Source organism: Alosa sapidissima, chromosome 15, assembly GCF_018492685.1.
Source record: "Alosa sapidissima isolate fAloSap1 chromosome 15, fAloSap1.pri, whole genome shotgun sequence".
NCBI lineage: Eukaryota > Metazoa > Chordata > Actinopteri > Clupeiformes > Clupeidae > Alosa > Alosa sapidissima.
The window spans coordinates 13980983-13998773 of NC_055971.1; the positions used below are offsets into that span (position 1 = coordinate 13980983).

The 17791-nt window shown below is 42.5% G+C and overlaps 1 protein-coding gene across 2 annotated transcripts; it reads right to left on the reverse strand.

Moving 5' to 3' along the window:
- Positions 1-1008: 1008 nt before the first annotated feature.
- On the reverse strand, positions 1009-16258 carry LOC121684664 (prolylcarboxypeptidase (angiotensinase C)). Of its 2 annotated transcripts, XM_042064737.1 has the most exons (10): positions 15901-16068; positions 15731-15760; positions 9179-9319; positions 8927-9028; positions 8303-8484; positions 7686-7843; positions 6685-6848; positions 3445-3612; positions 2632-2819; positions 1009-2252 (listed from the first exon to the last, which is right to left on the reverse strand). In XM_042064737.1, the coding sequence occupies exons 1-10, from the start codon at positions 16066-16068 to the stop codon at positions 2036-2038; spliced, it is 1518 nt and encodes a 505-aa protein (XP_041920671.1). In that variant the 3' UTR covers positions 1009-2035. The 2 variants fall into 2 exon arrangements, with proteins under 2 accessions (XP_041920671.1, XP_041920672.1); XM_042064738.1 differs by lacking the exon at positions 15731-15760 and having other exon boundaries at positions 15901-16258.
- Positions 16259-17791: the final 1533 nt, after the last annotated feature.

The following is a 17791-nucleotide window of genomic DNA, read 5'->3' on the forward strand; positions in this document are numbered from 1 at the left end:
TCTTTAGAACGCATCAGTAGGGATCTATGGGATCATATCAGAGGGATCTCCTGGAATGCGTCTCTCTCTCTTTGGTCAGGGGCTTTGCCTTGGGTCTGCTGAGTCTCCTCACCGCTGCATTAAGCAACTCAGGCTCAGGGCATGCAGAGACAATCCCTGACAATAAACCAACACTGTTTACAAATGAACACAAAGCCTTCCCAAAACTCTGCTTAAAGGGGGCTTTTTTTGGGGGGGTGTGGTGGTGGTGGGGGCACAATAGAGCCTGGACGTCGTCCATCACCAGTTGCTCTCTGCTTTATTCTTTGCAGTCACCCCTGCTCAACCTCATCTCACACACACACACACACACACACACACACGCACAACTCGTCCGCCTTTCTCTAGTAAACCTCCCCTGAACTCATCGGGCAGCATTAATAATATTACTAGCAGGGGGTGCTCACAACCCCCCCCCCCCCCCACAAAAAAAATTATAGACCATGGCTCGTCGAGGTACACCAATTTTAAAGACTTTAGTCTGCTGCCAGCCCTGTTGAATGAGAATCGAGGGGTTGTGCACTTGCAGTGGGTTCAGGATGGGGGGACTCTACATGGGGGTACATCTCCCACCAGCATCTTTATTGAAGCCCCCCACCCCAGCCAGCACTTTCATTAAACTCACTGCGGCTCAGCTAACCAGCATGTGATGCTGCAAGCCTGGGGGGGGTGGAGGAAGAGGGGCTGAATAAAAATGCAGCCCCCCCCCCCCCCCCTTTTCTTAGTTCATGAGGTCGTTTACGGTGCAACGCCAGAGATAGGTTCTTGGCACGCAGCAGCGAAATTGAATGTTTATCACAGTTATAGTCCTACACACACACACACACACACACACACACACACACACACACAGATAGAGAGGGGGAACGATATAAAAGAACATCAAATATCAATGTGCTTCCACAGCTTCCCGACAGTCAGAGCAATATGCTCTTTCCAGAACATTGAAGAAAGAACAGCAAATAGTCATAGGGGTAAAAATAGGCAGCTTTTTATCCAGCAACAATGACACAAAGTTAGTCACTCCTTGACATTTTGCGATATTACGTCACTAAGAGATCACCCCAAATGACAGTCATTAACTAACTCAATGAAAAGGTCTAAAGCACTGGTTTAAAATAGCCTGTGTGTACCACATAACCTGGCTATGTGACATTTGGGTCCAGCCCTTAAAACACTTTAAAATCCTCTGGCCAGAGTGCAGTGTGTACAAAGGGAAGCACAAAAGTAGCTGTTACTGTTAGTTACAATTCAATAAAGATTGTTTCAAACATTTTATATATTAATTGGATGCAGCCCTTTCGTACTGAAGATGTTTTACATTTGGTTTGATGACAAAGTTCTTCCTGAAATTCCCTTCAGTACTTACATCACATCTTAGCCTAATGTAGGCACTGATTATTACACAGTATGGATGGAAATAGCCTTTTAATTGACAGAAACAGCTGGCTATGAATGGCATTATGTTCAGAAATGTATCTAGAAAAAGGCTTCATAATACCTGATAATTATACCATTGGGTAAAAAGAAACCGATTCAGACCTTTGCCCTCAATATGGATGCAAATGGGTCATTTTCATCATTTTCTATTTTCAGTTAAGCCATCTGGATACATGTAATCATTATTATAATCTACTTAAGGCACAGGCAAACAACATGCCAATAATACTGTTCATCATAGCAAATAATCCAAATGTCCACTTAAAGCATTCGTTTCATTATTTAATTTACCCTCCTGTCCAAGCAAGCTAGAGAATTATATCATTGTTTTGCAATTCAGAAAAAAACTTCAAACCGGATCCCTTTTTTTTGGTTCAGTTCCTGATTGTATCGCATAGATTTAAAAAAAAAAAAAAAGGTTTTAAGCTGCATTAGTGAAGAGGTTTTAAGCTGCCTCAGTGTCAAGTAAACATATGACCGTTGGAAAACGATGACCTGTTTTCTTCGGTCAGAACCACGGAAGGCTGGGTCTGGACTTCAACACCAGAACATCTGGTCATACTTGGCCGTGGGTGTGTACAGCCCACTGCTTGACCCACTGCTTGATGAGGGCCACCTCCTGCCGCCGGGCGGCCAGCACAGAGCTCGGGTCGTACTCGTTGTTGTTGCGCAGGTCCAGGTGGTGCGCTCCATCCGGGATCCACACGGCCACCAGCGAGTCCGAGAGGTTCTGCGTCACGCCGCCTCCGGACCAGGGGTCCAAACCCCCGTTACTACGCACAACCAGAACATCATTGAGTCGGGTCAGTAGAGATTACTATGCTCTGTGTGAGTGCACCCCAAGACTCGACCAGCAGATTTAGATTGGGTTGTTCACAAAGTGATCATTGTTTTGAAACCAAAGCTATAGCCATGATCGAATTCTCAGGGGCACAATGAAAAATCTTTCTCTTTCATCCTTATTGTAAATCTCTTTTTTATAAACATTTTTATAAACATTTTATAAACATAAATCTTATTTCTTTACATGTTTTCTGTGTTCATTTTTTACAATAGGGATGCATATTTCAGGTTGACCCATAGGAATTCCATTGCAAAAACTACATTTTCCATTTGTATACCACCCAAGGACAAGAGGAACAGATAGCTGACCTGAAGATGATGTTGCTGTGGGAGGTGATGTCTTTCCCTCCGTAGACGACCTCTGCCCAATCGGGTCGCGGCCTCACTCCAAACATGGCATAGCATTCATCCGAGAAGGCCTGGAAGTCCCACTTTTGTGGCTCAAACATGTCCTGTACACCATCTGAGCACATAGGCATCACCATCTCTGTACAGGCCTGGCACACACACACACACACACACACACACACAGTGGAAGATATAGTGAGCCCTAACCTGACTTTACATTATGAGCAGATTATAGCAGCTGGACTTGAATTTGTTCATAGTAAAACACATCATTTGTGGGAACATAAGTTTTATTATTTCCACCAAGGAGGTTGTTTTCAGTGTGGTTTGTCAATCTGCCTGTCTGTAGCCCAGACTACACAAAAAACTATGAAAGTTTTGTCGTCATGAAAGTTGGTGGTAAGGTAAAACAACACACCCTACGATCAGAGCCGAATTACAGGGTGAATCCACAAATTTAGTTTCACTTTAGCTAATATTACCAGATAGGGCATTTAGCCTTAGTAGTGGTGTGTGCCCTTCGAATTATGAAATGTAGAACAAACAATAGCTGCTGGAGTGTAACATAGCAAGTGAGAAAAGGGGTGGTTTCGTTTCTATGGTTTCATTCTATTGGCGACCTGATGCTCCATTTAATGAACAAATTCACACTTGTGCCAGAGCCACTTCACCTTTAATATATAAAAAAAACTGCAGGAAAATAACACTTTAGAGAGCAGGCACAGGTGTGACTTTGACAGCAGCTAATGGGGCTAATCTGGAGGCTACTCTGACCTGGTAGAACCAGCCCATCATGCCCAGATTGCCGGTGGCGGACTGGGAGATGTTGAGGCAGGTGGCGTCGCCGGTGTAGTTGTAGTAGACCTTAGCTGCCTGGGCGATGCCTTGGAGAAGCTCCTGCTCAGGCACCTCAGGGCTGAATCGGAGATGCTCACAAACCACCTGGTGATGTAATCATGCAAAAATATATTCATTTCCACAGAAGACGGAGCGGACTGGTAGACATGCTGAGAGTTCATTAAATATATATTAAGTATACATGGGTAGGCTAACTGTTCAAAGCATTAGCATTCCCTTCACAAACAACAATATGTTCTCATCAAAAATACATACATACTGTATTGAGGATTAGAGGGTATTGTACGCTGAGGCCTCCACTGCATGTGACCTGACATAAGGAATGGACATATACTCTTGACATGCACTGCACATTCTCATGTGTATGTCTACTGAAACCTAGTCAGTTTGCTTACAAAAGGTTTGCCAATGTTCACTTTTCCTTCAAAACAGTCTGTCAAACCTGAAGAGTTGTGTGTTCAGTCTGCACCATTTATCTGAATGTCCCTTTAGAGGTAGAGTGAAGTAGGAGGGGAAAAAAGAATTCCTTAAAGCTCTCAATGTACCGCCACCTGATTTGCATGTGAAATTGAGTGGAATGGAATCCAAGCTTGAGTAGAATTTACAGCCCCTTTGCTGGCAGAGCTCATTTTGGGGGGTGTGTGTGTGTGGGGGGGGGGGGGGGTATGGAATGGGCAGAAGGGAGCCATTTTGGGGCCTTTCAACTACACAACATCTCTCTCTCTCTCTCTCGCTCTCTCTTTAACTGGCTATGGATGACAAAGTGGACTGTTTTGCGGACAGGACCGTAGTGTTTGTTTGGGTCTCTGGCGTCGGGGTGCAGGGGGACAGACGGCACCGGTGCCTCCTCTGCCTGTTCATTGTGAGCCAAGAGGCTGGCGATGAGTTGTTGTTGTTGGGGGGGGGGGGGGGTTGGAGGTGCATAGAGGCCAGCAATGTGCAACTGCAGTAGGATTGTGTGTGTGTGTGGGGGGGGGGCTTTTCCTGATGTCCTTTTTGGGGACACACATGGGGGGTGGGGGTGCCTGAGGCGGGGGAGCTGTGGACATGTCCGAGTGTAGATTTCAGACCATGACAAAAGCGAAAGAGAGTGAGAGAAGATGGGAGAAAAGAAAGAAAAAAAACTAAAGCATCTTCTCTTACTTTTCAGATAGGATTAGGCTTATACATTCATCTCTGCCAACAGATTTCCCCCCTCTAAGCCCTCAATACCCCCTTCTCACAGTCACTCCCATAATCACATTAGCTTTGTCAGGGGAGAAAAAGCCCCTCTTTGCACCCACTGCCTAAACCGCTTACACCACCTATAGGGGTCGCATACATTACAGGATTGCAGCCTAACAGCCCAAAATGACTCTTTAGCATTTTGTCTTAACAAAAATCTCACAGAAAACATAAAGACACCAGGATACAAGCCCACAATGGAAGCAGTGGTGAGTGGTGGTCTCAAAAATGAGAAGTCTGATTTGTTTGGAATCATTTGAGAATAACTGAAAACCTGACTGACCCTGACTGAATCTGACTGAATTATGAGTAGCATGTGAGAGTTATAAACAGCTGAATCATAAAAAAGTGCTCAATGAACTATAGATAAAAACAGGCCTGATTGCAATGAGTCATAACAAAAGCGTTGCAGATTCAAACAAAAACAGAATAAGTCCCTCTGAAGTCCGTGGATTAAACTACACTTGTAAGCAGCCCTCATTAGTCTGACAGTGGACACAAGTTTGACAGTCCAAGGTGAACACAGAGCATTTCCTGTGACAAATGCATATTCATGCTGGGCTTGATGGTGAATTAACTGCAGTTGTCTTGATGTTGCAAATGTGTTGTCCTATTAGCATGCTGTTCTCAAGTCGCACATGGAGAAGATGATCACCTGACTAATGCATTCTCACCTCATGATCATTAAACATGGCACACAGTCAGTGAGATTTATAGCACTTTGAGGTAGTGAAAAAGCACACTCTGTGTCACACCTGCTGCCAAGCTGCACAGGTGCTACAAGTGATTGGAATGACACCACTGTTCGTGATGGATTATATTCCGAGGAAACACGCATAAATCGACAGCCAGATCAGGGGCAGAGTTGTGCACTATGCCATGTTCGGTTGCCATGCACTGACTCGCTGAATCTACAGTTCAGAACGTAAACAACATAGTTCTGTTAAAACACTCCATTTCTGCTTCAGCAGCTCATCGTGTAGACTGCACTGCACGTGCCTATCTGTGCTCTGGAGACTTCCTGCTTTTAAAGACGGACGTCTATACTGTGGCACAAATGGACTTGGTGGAGCAAAAGGAGCACACAAAGAGGAACACAAAGCTCTGCATAGTTACAGAGATCACACTATGCCTTGGAAATTGTGATCTGGGATCAGCTTCCACCGTTGTGATCATAATAGTTTCATTGGAGAAACGAGCCACTCAAACTGCTCCGAGAGCGTTGCTTAAATCGAACCCCCTGAAGCAGTTGATGTGCTCTCTCTTTCTCTCTCTCTTTCTCTCTCTCTTTCTCTCTCTCTTTCTCTCTCTCTCTCTCTCTCCACAGCCTCACGTGACACAAGTGCTCAGAAGCACCTCTGAGATCTGAGGGTTCAGTCCCACAAAAGGGGCCCTCTGGAGAAGACTGGAGAGTGGAGAGAGAAAGAACACCATCGGCATCTGTCTTATCAAGAGAGAGAGAGAGAGAGAGAGGAAAGGAAGGAGAGAGAGGAGGGAGGAATGGAGGGTGGGGAGTTCCTCGATCCAACCTGCCACCGAGTCCCCTCATGCATATGAATGAGGCTAATTGAAGATTGTTGTAAACAGCCACGATGAAAGCCAGGGGAGCTTGGAGATTTACACTGCTATCATGGGCAACCTGAAGCAAAAGGTTGAAACTACACCAAAAGGTTTGGGTTTTTCAAGGCATCAATAAAACCAACTGAGCTGTTATAATAGGCGATTCAGCACAAAAGCATGCTTTTGTACATTGACATAGTGAATGCGTGTATCCCCCCCCCCCCCCCCCCCCCCATTCCTCGGACGTTGTGGGATGTGTGCATTCTACTACTTACCATTTGGGATTTGAACGGGTGCAGTGAGCACAAATGCTGGAAATGAGGAAAGAGAAAAGGAAAGGAAAGATCCCGGCAAGGCGAGGCGATGTGCTACCTTTATAGGCCAGGCTGGTAGGGGCTGCAGGAAGTTGGCTTCGTACGGGTAGTCCACCATTGCCAAGTTCACCCACGTCTCCTGTAGCCAGCTCTTCAGGCCATCACCCTTCTTAAGCGGAGCACAGAGACTGAACTCTCTGGAGAGCCACAGGAGCCCCTCATCTGTGTTCAGGTCACACAGAGATAGAAATTAAATACTGAACACACTAAACATTCAACTAAACTAAATACTAAACTCTCTCTCCCCCCTCTCCCCCCTCCACCCTCAGCTACATAACATCCTGGACTTTTAGACCCAAAATGGCTGCCTTGCACTACTCCACTTGCGCTACTCCACTTGTACACTTGCACACTTGCAACTTGTTGTTGTTGTCCTGTTGTCCTGAACACTTCTGAACACACTTCTGCTGCTCTTACATAACTTGCACCACTATGCCACTTGCATACTTAGGTCAAACAAAACTACATCAGCCATTTATTGGCCTGACTTTTGCACTATTATATTGACTGTCTACTGTATGCACAATTGCACAATTTCTACCAAATTTTGCTGCTCTTATTTCTTCATTGTATGTGCCTTCTTATTTTTACTTTTTATATTGTTTACTTGAATGTTATGTTTGTCTGTGGACCTAATTGGTAAAATATGTCTTGTCTCCACCGTGGGATAGTAGGAAACGCAATTTCGATCTCTTTGTATGTCTTGACATGTGAAGAAATTGACAATAAAGCAGACTTTGACTTTGACTTTGACTTTGACTACTGAGCACTTAACATTAAAGACCTTGAACTGTCACTACAGACACAAGGAAACTAAGCAGGTATTTTAAACTACTGGTATTTTAAACTACCCTACCACTTAAACTACTACACAGAAACATAAATGCATTTCGATGCACCTTTGTTCATAGAGACTGATCATTTTCACAATTGTAAATATTGTACCATGAAGCCAGGCACAAAGCTGGTGCCAGTCTAATAAAAATCACATTTGCACACCTGTGGAGGATGCTTTGTCGATAGCCTTCCACGACCTCCTGATGTTGGCATGGCAGTTCACTCCACTCTTAGCAAAATCATCAGAGACTATTTTGTAGAAGACGCCACAGGGCACCATGTCCGGGAACTGCCAGATGGGAGCTGAGGCAGCCAGAGCACTGGGAGGAGAAAGACAAAGCAGCCCATTAAAATGCCCCACAGGCCTCAGGCTGAAGGCTGTGCAGTGTGGCAACAGTACACTCTGACAAGCCAAGGTTCTTCATGTGGACTTCAAAGAGGCAAAGTTTCCAGAGAAAAGCTTTTACTATTAAAGGTATTGATTGTTGGTAGTTGTTAGTAAAAAAAACATTCTTTATGCCATGAAAGGGTTCTTTTCAGATAAGCTGCCAAACAGACATCAGAGCATTTATGGGAAGAAAATCACATCAAACTAAGCCATTTTCTATGTAAAAATGATTTTACAAACTTAGATGTAGTGTGGCCACACAAATGGTTTCCCTATATGAGTGAGGTTCAGGTTTTTAAAAAGAACATTACTTAAATCATAACATAAATTCTAAATTAAAAAAAAAATGTTTATCAAGATGTTTTTATGAAAAACAACATAAAACCCTTACCCAGCCACAACATGTGGATACTTCATCCTGAACCAGGCAGCTAGCATGCCCCCATACGAGCCTCCGACAGCAACCACCGCGCTGCTCTGACAACCTGTCCAGCTGGCCTTCAGATACTTTATGAGCACAGCAAAGTCTGCCAGTGCCTGTTCTGAGCTCAGGTAGTTCAGATGCTTTGCATCCTAGGAGACGGAGACACAACACAGGGGAAAAGATTATTATAGATGTACTGATGTTTGAAACCTCTAGTGTACATAAAAACCCACATGCAACAATTGCTGTATAATTGTTATACTATGGAACATTACACATGGTAACTTAATGTGATCATTCCCCTGGCTTTATTACTAGCAGGTATACACATTGCCTTAACTCGACCTGGTTTGTTTTGATCCTGCAACAAAAGTTCTTTCTCATTATAGAAACATCTAGCCATAACACATTTTTCAAAGTCATTACAAATGGAAACAAAATAAAAAACATTCTCAGGGAGGACTAAAAGTCAGACAGGGACACATGAGGTAAGATATGGTTTGCAGTGATGCATTATGAAGTGATGTAGTGTGCTGTGGGGATGAAGTAACATCCTTGTGCTTGTGAGTCAGAGTCACATTTCTTACTCACACTGTAAGACTCAGCCCCAAATGGCATAGATTCTCCATAGTACCGGTGCTCAGCGAAAACCAACATGGCACCCAGCTCTTCAGCCACATCCCACATAAATCCCTGGGTCAAACAGCACACGACTTAGGCCAAGATGCATGTAATCAGGCAATGCCAAAATGAGAAACGTTTGTGAGGGTTTATATAAAAAAAGAAATATGTTTGGTAGTAAAAGGATGTTAATCTGGTGAGAAAGGGAAGTGGCATTCTTACAGTGTTGTTACAGAACCAGGTGATGTCTCCTTCATTGCCTGTATAGAAGAGGATGGGACCGCCATCTGTCTGCCAATGCAGGTCTGCAACCAAATATCTCTGCTTGAAAGTGCCATTTTCCAGGAATCCAAAATGGTCGATCTGTAACAACACAATAAGAACATATTTAAACTCCAAAATAACAATTTCCATGTTATTCAAATCGGATTCCTCACATTTGACCTGCTTTGCCTGTTCATCCCTTCCCTGTCCTCTTCTCTATTTCAGGGCCATACCTCCAACAGACCAGGTCAATTAGCATGTTCAAATGAAAACAGAGTTCCTCATTTGGCTTCTCTCACTAGTACCTAGCGTGTGTGTGCTGCCGGTGCACGTCCGATCCAGGGCTCGGTGCAGTACAGTAACTGCTGGGGCGTGCTCTCTGGGCCTCTGGCCCGCTGCCACCTCATCATGGAGAGGCGGGCGACCTCGGGGCCGAGCGGAAGGATAATTAGCCTCAATTTGTATTAAAATATCCAGCACTCGGGGTCTCAGGGATGCCACATTAGTTACGGTTTGCCGAGCCCTCCGCCTGTGACATCCTTTCACAGCGAAAAACCTCTGTGTCCCGGTCCAGCGTCATTCCTATTTAACCCTCCTCCTCCTCCTCTCTTTCTCTTCTCTGCCATCTACAGTTTAGAGAGGACTTTATACATCTAAAGCACAAAGCTAAAGAAGCACATAGATACTCCACAGCTGCAGCTGTTGTTGCCCCAATGGGGCTACTTAAAGGGTTATCCCCATCCTTGAAACCGACCCAAAACTCTAATAAAGAATGTTCGCCTTTGTTTTGCTCTCCCCCTCCCTGCACTCCTTCTCCCTCTATCTCTCTCTCCCTCTCTCCCCCCTCCCTCCCCCCCTCTCTCTCCCCCCCTCTCTCCCTCTCTCTCTTTCTCTCTCCCCCCCCTCTCTCTCTCCCTCTCCCTGCACCCCCTCCTTCCTTTTAGTGACAAAAGAGGCAGAAATTTTATGAGGCAATGACAAGGAGCAGATTCTCAGGCTTGAATGATTCATTTATTCGACTGCCTCCAACAGAGTCTGGCATCTGGACAAGGCCGGCCTGAGAGCCAGCACACACACGCACACACAGACACACACACACACTGGAGAGAGAGAGGAGGGGAGTTAGCCACCACACAGGGGCACTTTCATTAACGCCACTGTTATGTAGAAGGCTGTGTTGCCATGATAGGGAAATGATTGCGTAGGGAAATGATTGCGTTGGAAATTGTTCGCCCAATTACTTCATATTTGCTCATCAAATCAGTATCAAATGAACCAAATAACTCATCAACTTCCAACAGCTCACGAACCACGTGGCCAATGTAAAAGTACTGTGACAACCAGACACCTTCTTTAGTGATCTATGACATTTGCACTACACTTGAATGTTATCATGATTAAATGATTTTATCTTATAAATATGATTGTGAAAACTTGACTACTGTCTTTTTTAATGTAATTAAGTAGTTCCAAGTTTGTTTGCCAATGACATGATAAGAAGCATTCCTTAACCATGATACAACTCCCTATGAAAAATGTCTGTGTGCAGTTCATGTCCAGACAGCCATATTGCTTACAGTTCAGAGCCCAGTATCGCCATCTAGCGGTAGATTGCCTAATGTTCACAGACTATGTAAAATGCCTCCATACAAGGTCATTGTTGTCCCATAGTCAAAAAAGAACAGGAAAATGGCACCAAAAAAACACCTCAGGACAAAAAGTAAGATGAAATCATCATCTGGAAAGTACCTCCGAACTAGAGCTAAGTCATGTGTTTTTACTTCCTTAATTTACACAGCAATGCCAGAGCACGCAACCCAATGCAGAAATGCAGAACCTGCAACAGCGTATGGTTCTGTAGAAGTCTCCAATAAAGCAAAAGTCACAGCTAATCTCTCATTTGTTATTAGATATTAATTTTGCCATTTTGTCTGGAGCGTTATTTTGTCTTTGTCATGTTTGTTGCAACAAGATAGAAAAAATGGTCAGGTTCAGGCACGTGCAGAGAAGGGGGGCTACAGGGGCTCTAGCACCCGCCTTTTTGCCCCTTTGATGTTAAGTGCCCTTTTGACAAGACCCGTTTTTTACGTTTTTTAAAATGTGTAATACTTCCACTAGTTCCAACGTGAATATTCGCTAAAATGTCTCATTAATAGTTTGTGAAATTAGAAATTTACAAAAATAACAATTTTCTGTGTTAATTGAAATGCCTTGTGGCCACCAATCCGTGACGTCATACATTCAGTGAACTCTCAGCAGGTGCGCGCAGGCACAGTGCTGCAGGAGACGTTTGAGAGCACGGTAAGGTCACTTGGCAGTTAGCCTATCTGAACATGCAATAGTATTCAGCTTAGAGATAGAGAATAAAATGTTTAAAGTTGTTTCATGTTTAATGAAGTAGGCCATCAAACCCGTTTTAACCATGTCATGGTCCATCCATTTCAATAACCTGGCAGCTTCGAAAATCTAAGGCTGAACGTCAGTGTTTCCCCTACAGTGTATTTAACAGCGGCGCAGCGCCGCCGCTGGATTTTCAGCGCCGCTGCAACATAATATCACTAGATTCACTTAACACACTGTAAAAGCACAACGGCCAACGTCATCTAGAAATTGTTTTCTGAAAGTCTTGAGTAAGTTAAGTGCATCAAATCAGCACTTAGCCTCTCATTATTCAGGACATATATGCGGCATGATGTGTCAGGTGATTACAAGCCCAAAGACAAGTCTGCAGCCCATATGGCTAGCCTACGTTCTGAACACGGTTACATTGTTTAGCTATCCGACTGATGGGGTCTTGCTCCGCCACAGTGTAGCCTATGGTGTCATCGTTCACTTGTAGGTTACACAATAAATAGCCTACTTATAGGCCTGGTGACAATAAAAAATGATATTAGTTATATTTCATCACGAAGCTGTTTGTATGCCGTGAATTGGCTTGTAGCCTATGCCATATGTTAAGCTTGAGCAATTCCTCTGATCCAAAGCCTGCTTTGACACATTGACACTAATGTGAAACATGCATCCTCCTCTCCTAGCCTACATCAAATAAAAGAAACCAATTCATGATTACCGAAATGAATTTAACATGGGGGAAAAAAAGTTTGTTGCGATTTAGCCTGTTGTGATGCGGTTCTTTCTGCTGATTGGATTTACGTCCGGTGTCGTCAACTCTGAGAACTCTTGCTCCGGCTGACAATTTTATCCAGAGTGCTGATTTACCAAAGATGAGCCTCCATCAACATTCAACGACAAATTATTAAAACGTAAGTAATGCAATAGAGTAAACCAATGTGCTACAAGGTGTATGGTCTTAACGTTAATTGTAGCCTAGACTTGTAGCGTAGGGCTACATGTAATGTTTGCATGGGAAAGCTAGGCGAACACAGTCTAGGCCTGTTTAAACTTTCTGATAGTTAAAGGAAATATGAGCATATGTTGGCATATACGTATAGCCTAAATTCTGTCCACTTAGCTATAATAGGCTATCACAAACAGACCTTTTCTACGTTTGCGGCATTAGACATAGGAGCCTACATTCTCTTATCAGAAAGACGTGTTCTCATAACTTCAGCGTTCTCTTGACGGTGAGACGAACGGTCGCACTTCAATCAAGTAGCCTAGGTCCTTTTCGAGTTAATTGTGAGTGAGTTGTATGGTAACTGTGGGAGTGATGTAGAAGAAAAGTGAGTATTTACTTTTTTTATACGTGGGTTTGTTGTTTTGGGACTGAGAAATAGACTACAAGGAGAGCATCTGGCTACGTGCATGCGTGTCAGCATTAATGGCCCCCCAACAATTCAATTCAATTACCAAAGAGCCTTAGAGATGTTCTTTGAAAAGCCCAGAAAAATTAAGTGCTCGCAGATTGGGTGTGGCCTTTGCCATTAAGACAAATTTAAATAAATTGTAAATAATCTTTTTCTGGGTTGTGCCATTTCATTTTTCTTCTATCATTTTTAACCAATAATGTAAAAGAAAGCTGAAAATGTCCACAAAAGAAACAGGAAGGTTAATAGCACCGCTGCTGGAAAAAATTCTAGGGGAAACACTGAACGTTCATAACCTATTCTGTTTAGGTTACTATGTTATAGTAGCTTAGGTTAGACCTAGTTCATAAAACAGAGTAGGCAAACCTTTTCTAAATCGTCATAAGCCGACGACATAGTTAAACAACTACAGTAGCCTAACCCAACTCCACACGTCGTTCTCTGTTTACAGTAGGCTACATTACGCGTCATTTCACTCAGTGGCCACACGCACAGCACGTGAATCTGCAAGACCAGCTTGCTAATGGTGGTAGTTCACTGTGATAAACATTAAAATTATAGCCTGACAACCCAGACTAAGCAATAACATAGCCTATTTACTGCCGCTAGGGTGCGTCTAGATATCTAGGCTATTCAAATTAGCTTTGAATTTAATAAATAAGATGTAGCCTTATAGCATGATCTCTGTGTAGACAATAGCCTAATGAAAACTGAAAAGACCTATCCGTCTGTGCCCTGGCTACAGTAGGCCTACAGTACATGCACTCCTATTGAATTTTCAGAACCAAGAGAAATGAGAAAAATGTGTTACAGCTCTGTCTGCTATTTACACCCATTCTTCTTGATACATAATGAATAAATATCAACATTTATAAAATGTTTATCAGTACATTAGACTACTTTGCAAATTGCTAAACCATATAATAGCCTGTCCCACCATCATCATTGAAATCGCATAATTGTAGAATTTAAATGCAAAAAAAAAGAAAAAAATGTCCAGCTCAGGTTCAGATGATTAAAGCTTTATAGGCCAGGGAATGTAAAACTTAAGTTCCAGTTTACACCATTCAAATTGTGTGTATCTTTTCTAGCTTTTGTATGCATTATGTTCTATAAAACATGATATTATATTCTGCAGTGCAAAGATGCCCACTAAAGACAAGTTTTAAATAAAGTTAACACGTTTTCTGAAAATTTTGTTCCATGTGCCTTTTTTTTAAATTTGAGCCCCTGCCCCTTCAAAGGTCTCTGCACGCCCCTGGTCAGGTTCAAATCTTCAATGCAAATCCCTGCACACAATCTCTAAACTCCTACAGTATCTATTTTCATTCATTAGGCCTATATCTCTGGGAAGATCTAGCGTGATAAAGTGAGGACGCCCTCTGACCTTAAACTCCCATTTGAAGTCGCTCTTATAAGGTGGACATCCTGTCCTCTATTCTCTCTTTTTCGATGGGAACGGCCAAGAGGATTTCCTCCAGGCAACTGTTCGATCGCTTGCTGATCCCAACAGAGCATCCCCCCCATCTACAGCCACCAGTAGGGCAGGAAGGATGATATGAACGCCCCGCAACAGGATGTAGCCTGGTTTACATCAGTTACTTTCCTTTGAAAACCTGCTATATCCATGTGCTATATAGACTACCTTTAAATACAAAAACTCCACCAGTGAGTCTCATGACTCTCTCTTTCTTAAATGGATGAACTAATCACACCTTTAACAAACTGTATTTAGATGGTTCTGAGACAATATAAGAACAAAAGGCTGCAGTGGACTAGGTCCTTACTCCTGGTATACTGACAAGCACGACCATGTACTTGGAATGCCAGAGGAGAACGGGTGATAAAATAAACAAAGCCTTGTGACTGGAGTCAAGGTTCACTGACTTCACTGACCTGGAAAACCAAGTAATGTCCTGGCCAGCCTATGTGGGTCTTTTCCATGTGTCAGTAAGAAAATTCATAAAATCAAGTATGGAATCCTCAGTCAAACCATGCGCAAAGGGCACAAATAGAGAAGCATCTTTCCCAACCTATTACTTTTTCACACACCACGGATCATACCACGTTCCTTGGTGGCAATCGTAATGCCCAGGCGAACACAGAATGTAAAAATGCAATTAGCAGCATACCCAAGACTAAAAGCTTACACACGGGGGTCGTTTGTATGACAACGACATAGTAAGGAAAATAGCAACAGGGCCTTTTCAATTCACTTTCAGAAATCCCTTCTCAGGCGCTGAGCCAAGAGGGGATATGGTGCCTCGGGCAGGAACAGGGCCAAACCTCTGATGAGCTTGCCTATTCTTCTGAGGAGGCAAAACGGAAAAGCTGATTGTCTGCAGACACAATACACAACAAGCACTGCCGAGATTATGTACACAGAAAATTAAGGAAATCCCCAGAGGAAGACCGGTACTACGCTAATGACTACACCAGAAACTGTTGGCAATCGTGGGTTGCTAAATACCCATTGGATTGTATAAATTACAACAAAGTGTAACCCTGGGTACAGTATAATACCAAGATTACATAAATATAGGTTTCCATTTAGAGGGTAGGCTACTGATTTAAGGCTTTAAGTCTAAAACAAGCAATATAGGATGGGATGCAATTAATGTGACTATCATGTCAGTTAGAGTAACCTACTGACTGCTGGATGCAGAAAAGACATTATGGCATGATACTTCATTGCATTGCATTGCAATTAGCCAATTTATAATAGCCCATCATTCACACCTACTTTATAAACAGCTTGAGTGGACTGGTAGACCTGTAGTAAAAAGAAGTTTGCTGAACAATGCATAGCCTAAAATTCCTCAGGCATTATTTCAATAGGTTAGATTGCAATACTGTATTGTAGGTCAGGGTACTGAATAGCAAACACAACAATAACACATAGGAACATCTTACCTTTTGGTCAATGTAGTAGGTTTTATAATTGATCATAACGCCTGAGGGAGCAGGCACTCTACGCCTGAAAAGGTGTGATTTCAAGGCGAAACCATGAGAACAACTCAAAACCAATAGGAGGGCGACGGCGACTAATACAGGCATGATAGCTTTGAATTCCGCTTTCATAGCAAACCTGTTCCCTTGTTGTCTGGTCCTTGGTCAAGCCAGACTGAGGGTGAGATACTACTCCACTGGATTTATTTGTTTGGCTCGCTCGCGGTGCTGTCTGTCTGTCGCATGTGCGGAAGAAGGAAGGAAACTGTCAACAAGGCAAATCTTCGGGTTGTCTGTGCTATGCAACTCAGCATATCACATGCACCGCACAAGATCAACACAGTTGCTCAAGGTGAGGTAGTAGTAGTGGTGCCATACACGTATCAGAAACAAGTAGGAGTGGTGCAGTTGAAGTAACTTTAAGTAGCCTACCTTTACACTTTCAATTTTTAAAAGCTAAAGATAATAGCCTGCAACAACGGCGATGGGGACTTAAATAGGCTATTTGCGTTTTTTCCCCTAACGCTTCGGTCCAAAATTATTTTCGTCTACACTAAAATTGAAGATGCTTTCTGGATAAACACATAGATATATATACTGTCAGTATATATATATATATATATATATATATATCTATGGGATAAACAGCACTAAAACCAAAGATTGTTAAGGCGGAGCCTTCTTAAGAGCAAATTACTTTACGTGTGTCGTGAATGCATCAACTGTGCCGCAATGGTTCGTGGTACTTGAAGTTCTGTCGTAGGAAATATTATATGATGCTGGCTTGGTGTTGAGTGTTCAGAAATCTGTGAAATTAGACGGAATAATCTCTGATAGAATCTGTAACAAGCATTGCAGATATCCGGCACTAAATATTTCGCATACCATTAATAGGCTAGAGAGCCTCCTACTGTGCAAGCAGACGTTGGTTGTTAAAAAAAATCTATTGTAGGCCTATACATTTTGCTGGCATTGTCAACACACCATACATTAAAATACTGAATACAGCTAATCACTTTGGTGAAAATAAGATTAAAACAGGCCACTAGTAGTGCCATTATTTTATTGTGGCAGCTTAGAGATTTACTTACATACAATAAGCAGTGACTCAAAAAGAAGTAGCCTACATGATTAACACCTTGTACAATAAACAAAAAATGAATTTTAGCATCTTGAATGTATCCCTTCCATCTACACACTTAGCAGTGTATAGGCCTACTACAACCCCATAGTGTACAGTTTTAACCATAAAAGGTAGGAAATATCAAACAAAATGAACTTTATCCATAACATGTATTGTGTATACAAGCAACATTTTGGGAGTTGTGTCCTTACAGCACAAAGGACATCTAAACTTCAAAACATTAGATTTCACTAAATAATAATTTTATGAAATAATGGTCCATAAAAAGTCTAGTCATTTATAGACAAAATTATAAAAGGTTATTGTATGTTAAAAATAGGAACTTTTCACACGTAAAAGCAACCTTACCATTGAACCACATTGGTATACTAATTTTTGTTATACACCTGACTGTATGGCAATGACAATTAACTGTACTACAAAATAAAGCTAAATTCTATATCCGGCTCTGAGCATATTGGAGGCTCCTGTCATGCCATTGCGAATAGTACACAACAAAAAATATATATATACAAAACTATAAAAGGTTGTTTACCTTCAAATAAAACTTAATAGATTAATAGAAAATATATGGCAATTTCAGATTGTGGTCAGGCAACTACAAAGGCATAAATATCATCCTTCTCATTAACAATGTCACATAAAAGAAACTGCGAAGAGGAGAAATAATGTTGATGACAGGGAACATCTCTTGGCAAATCCCTGAAAACT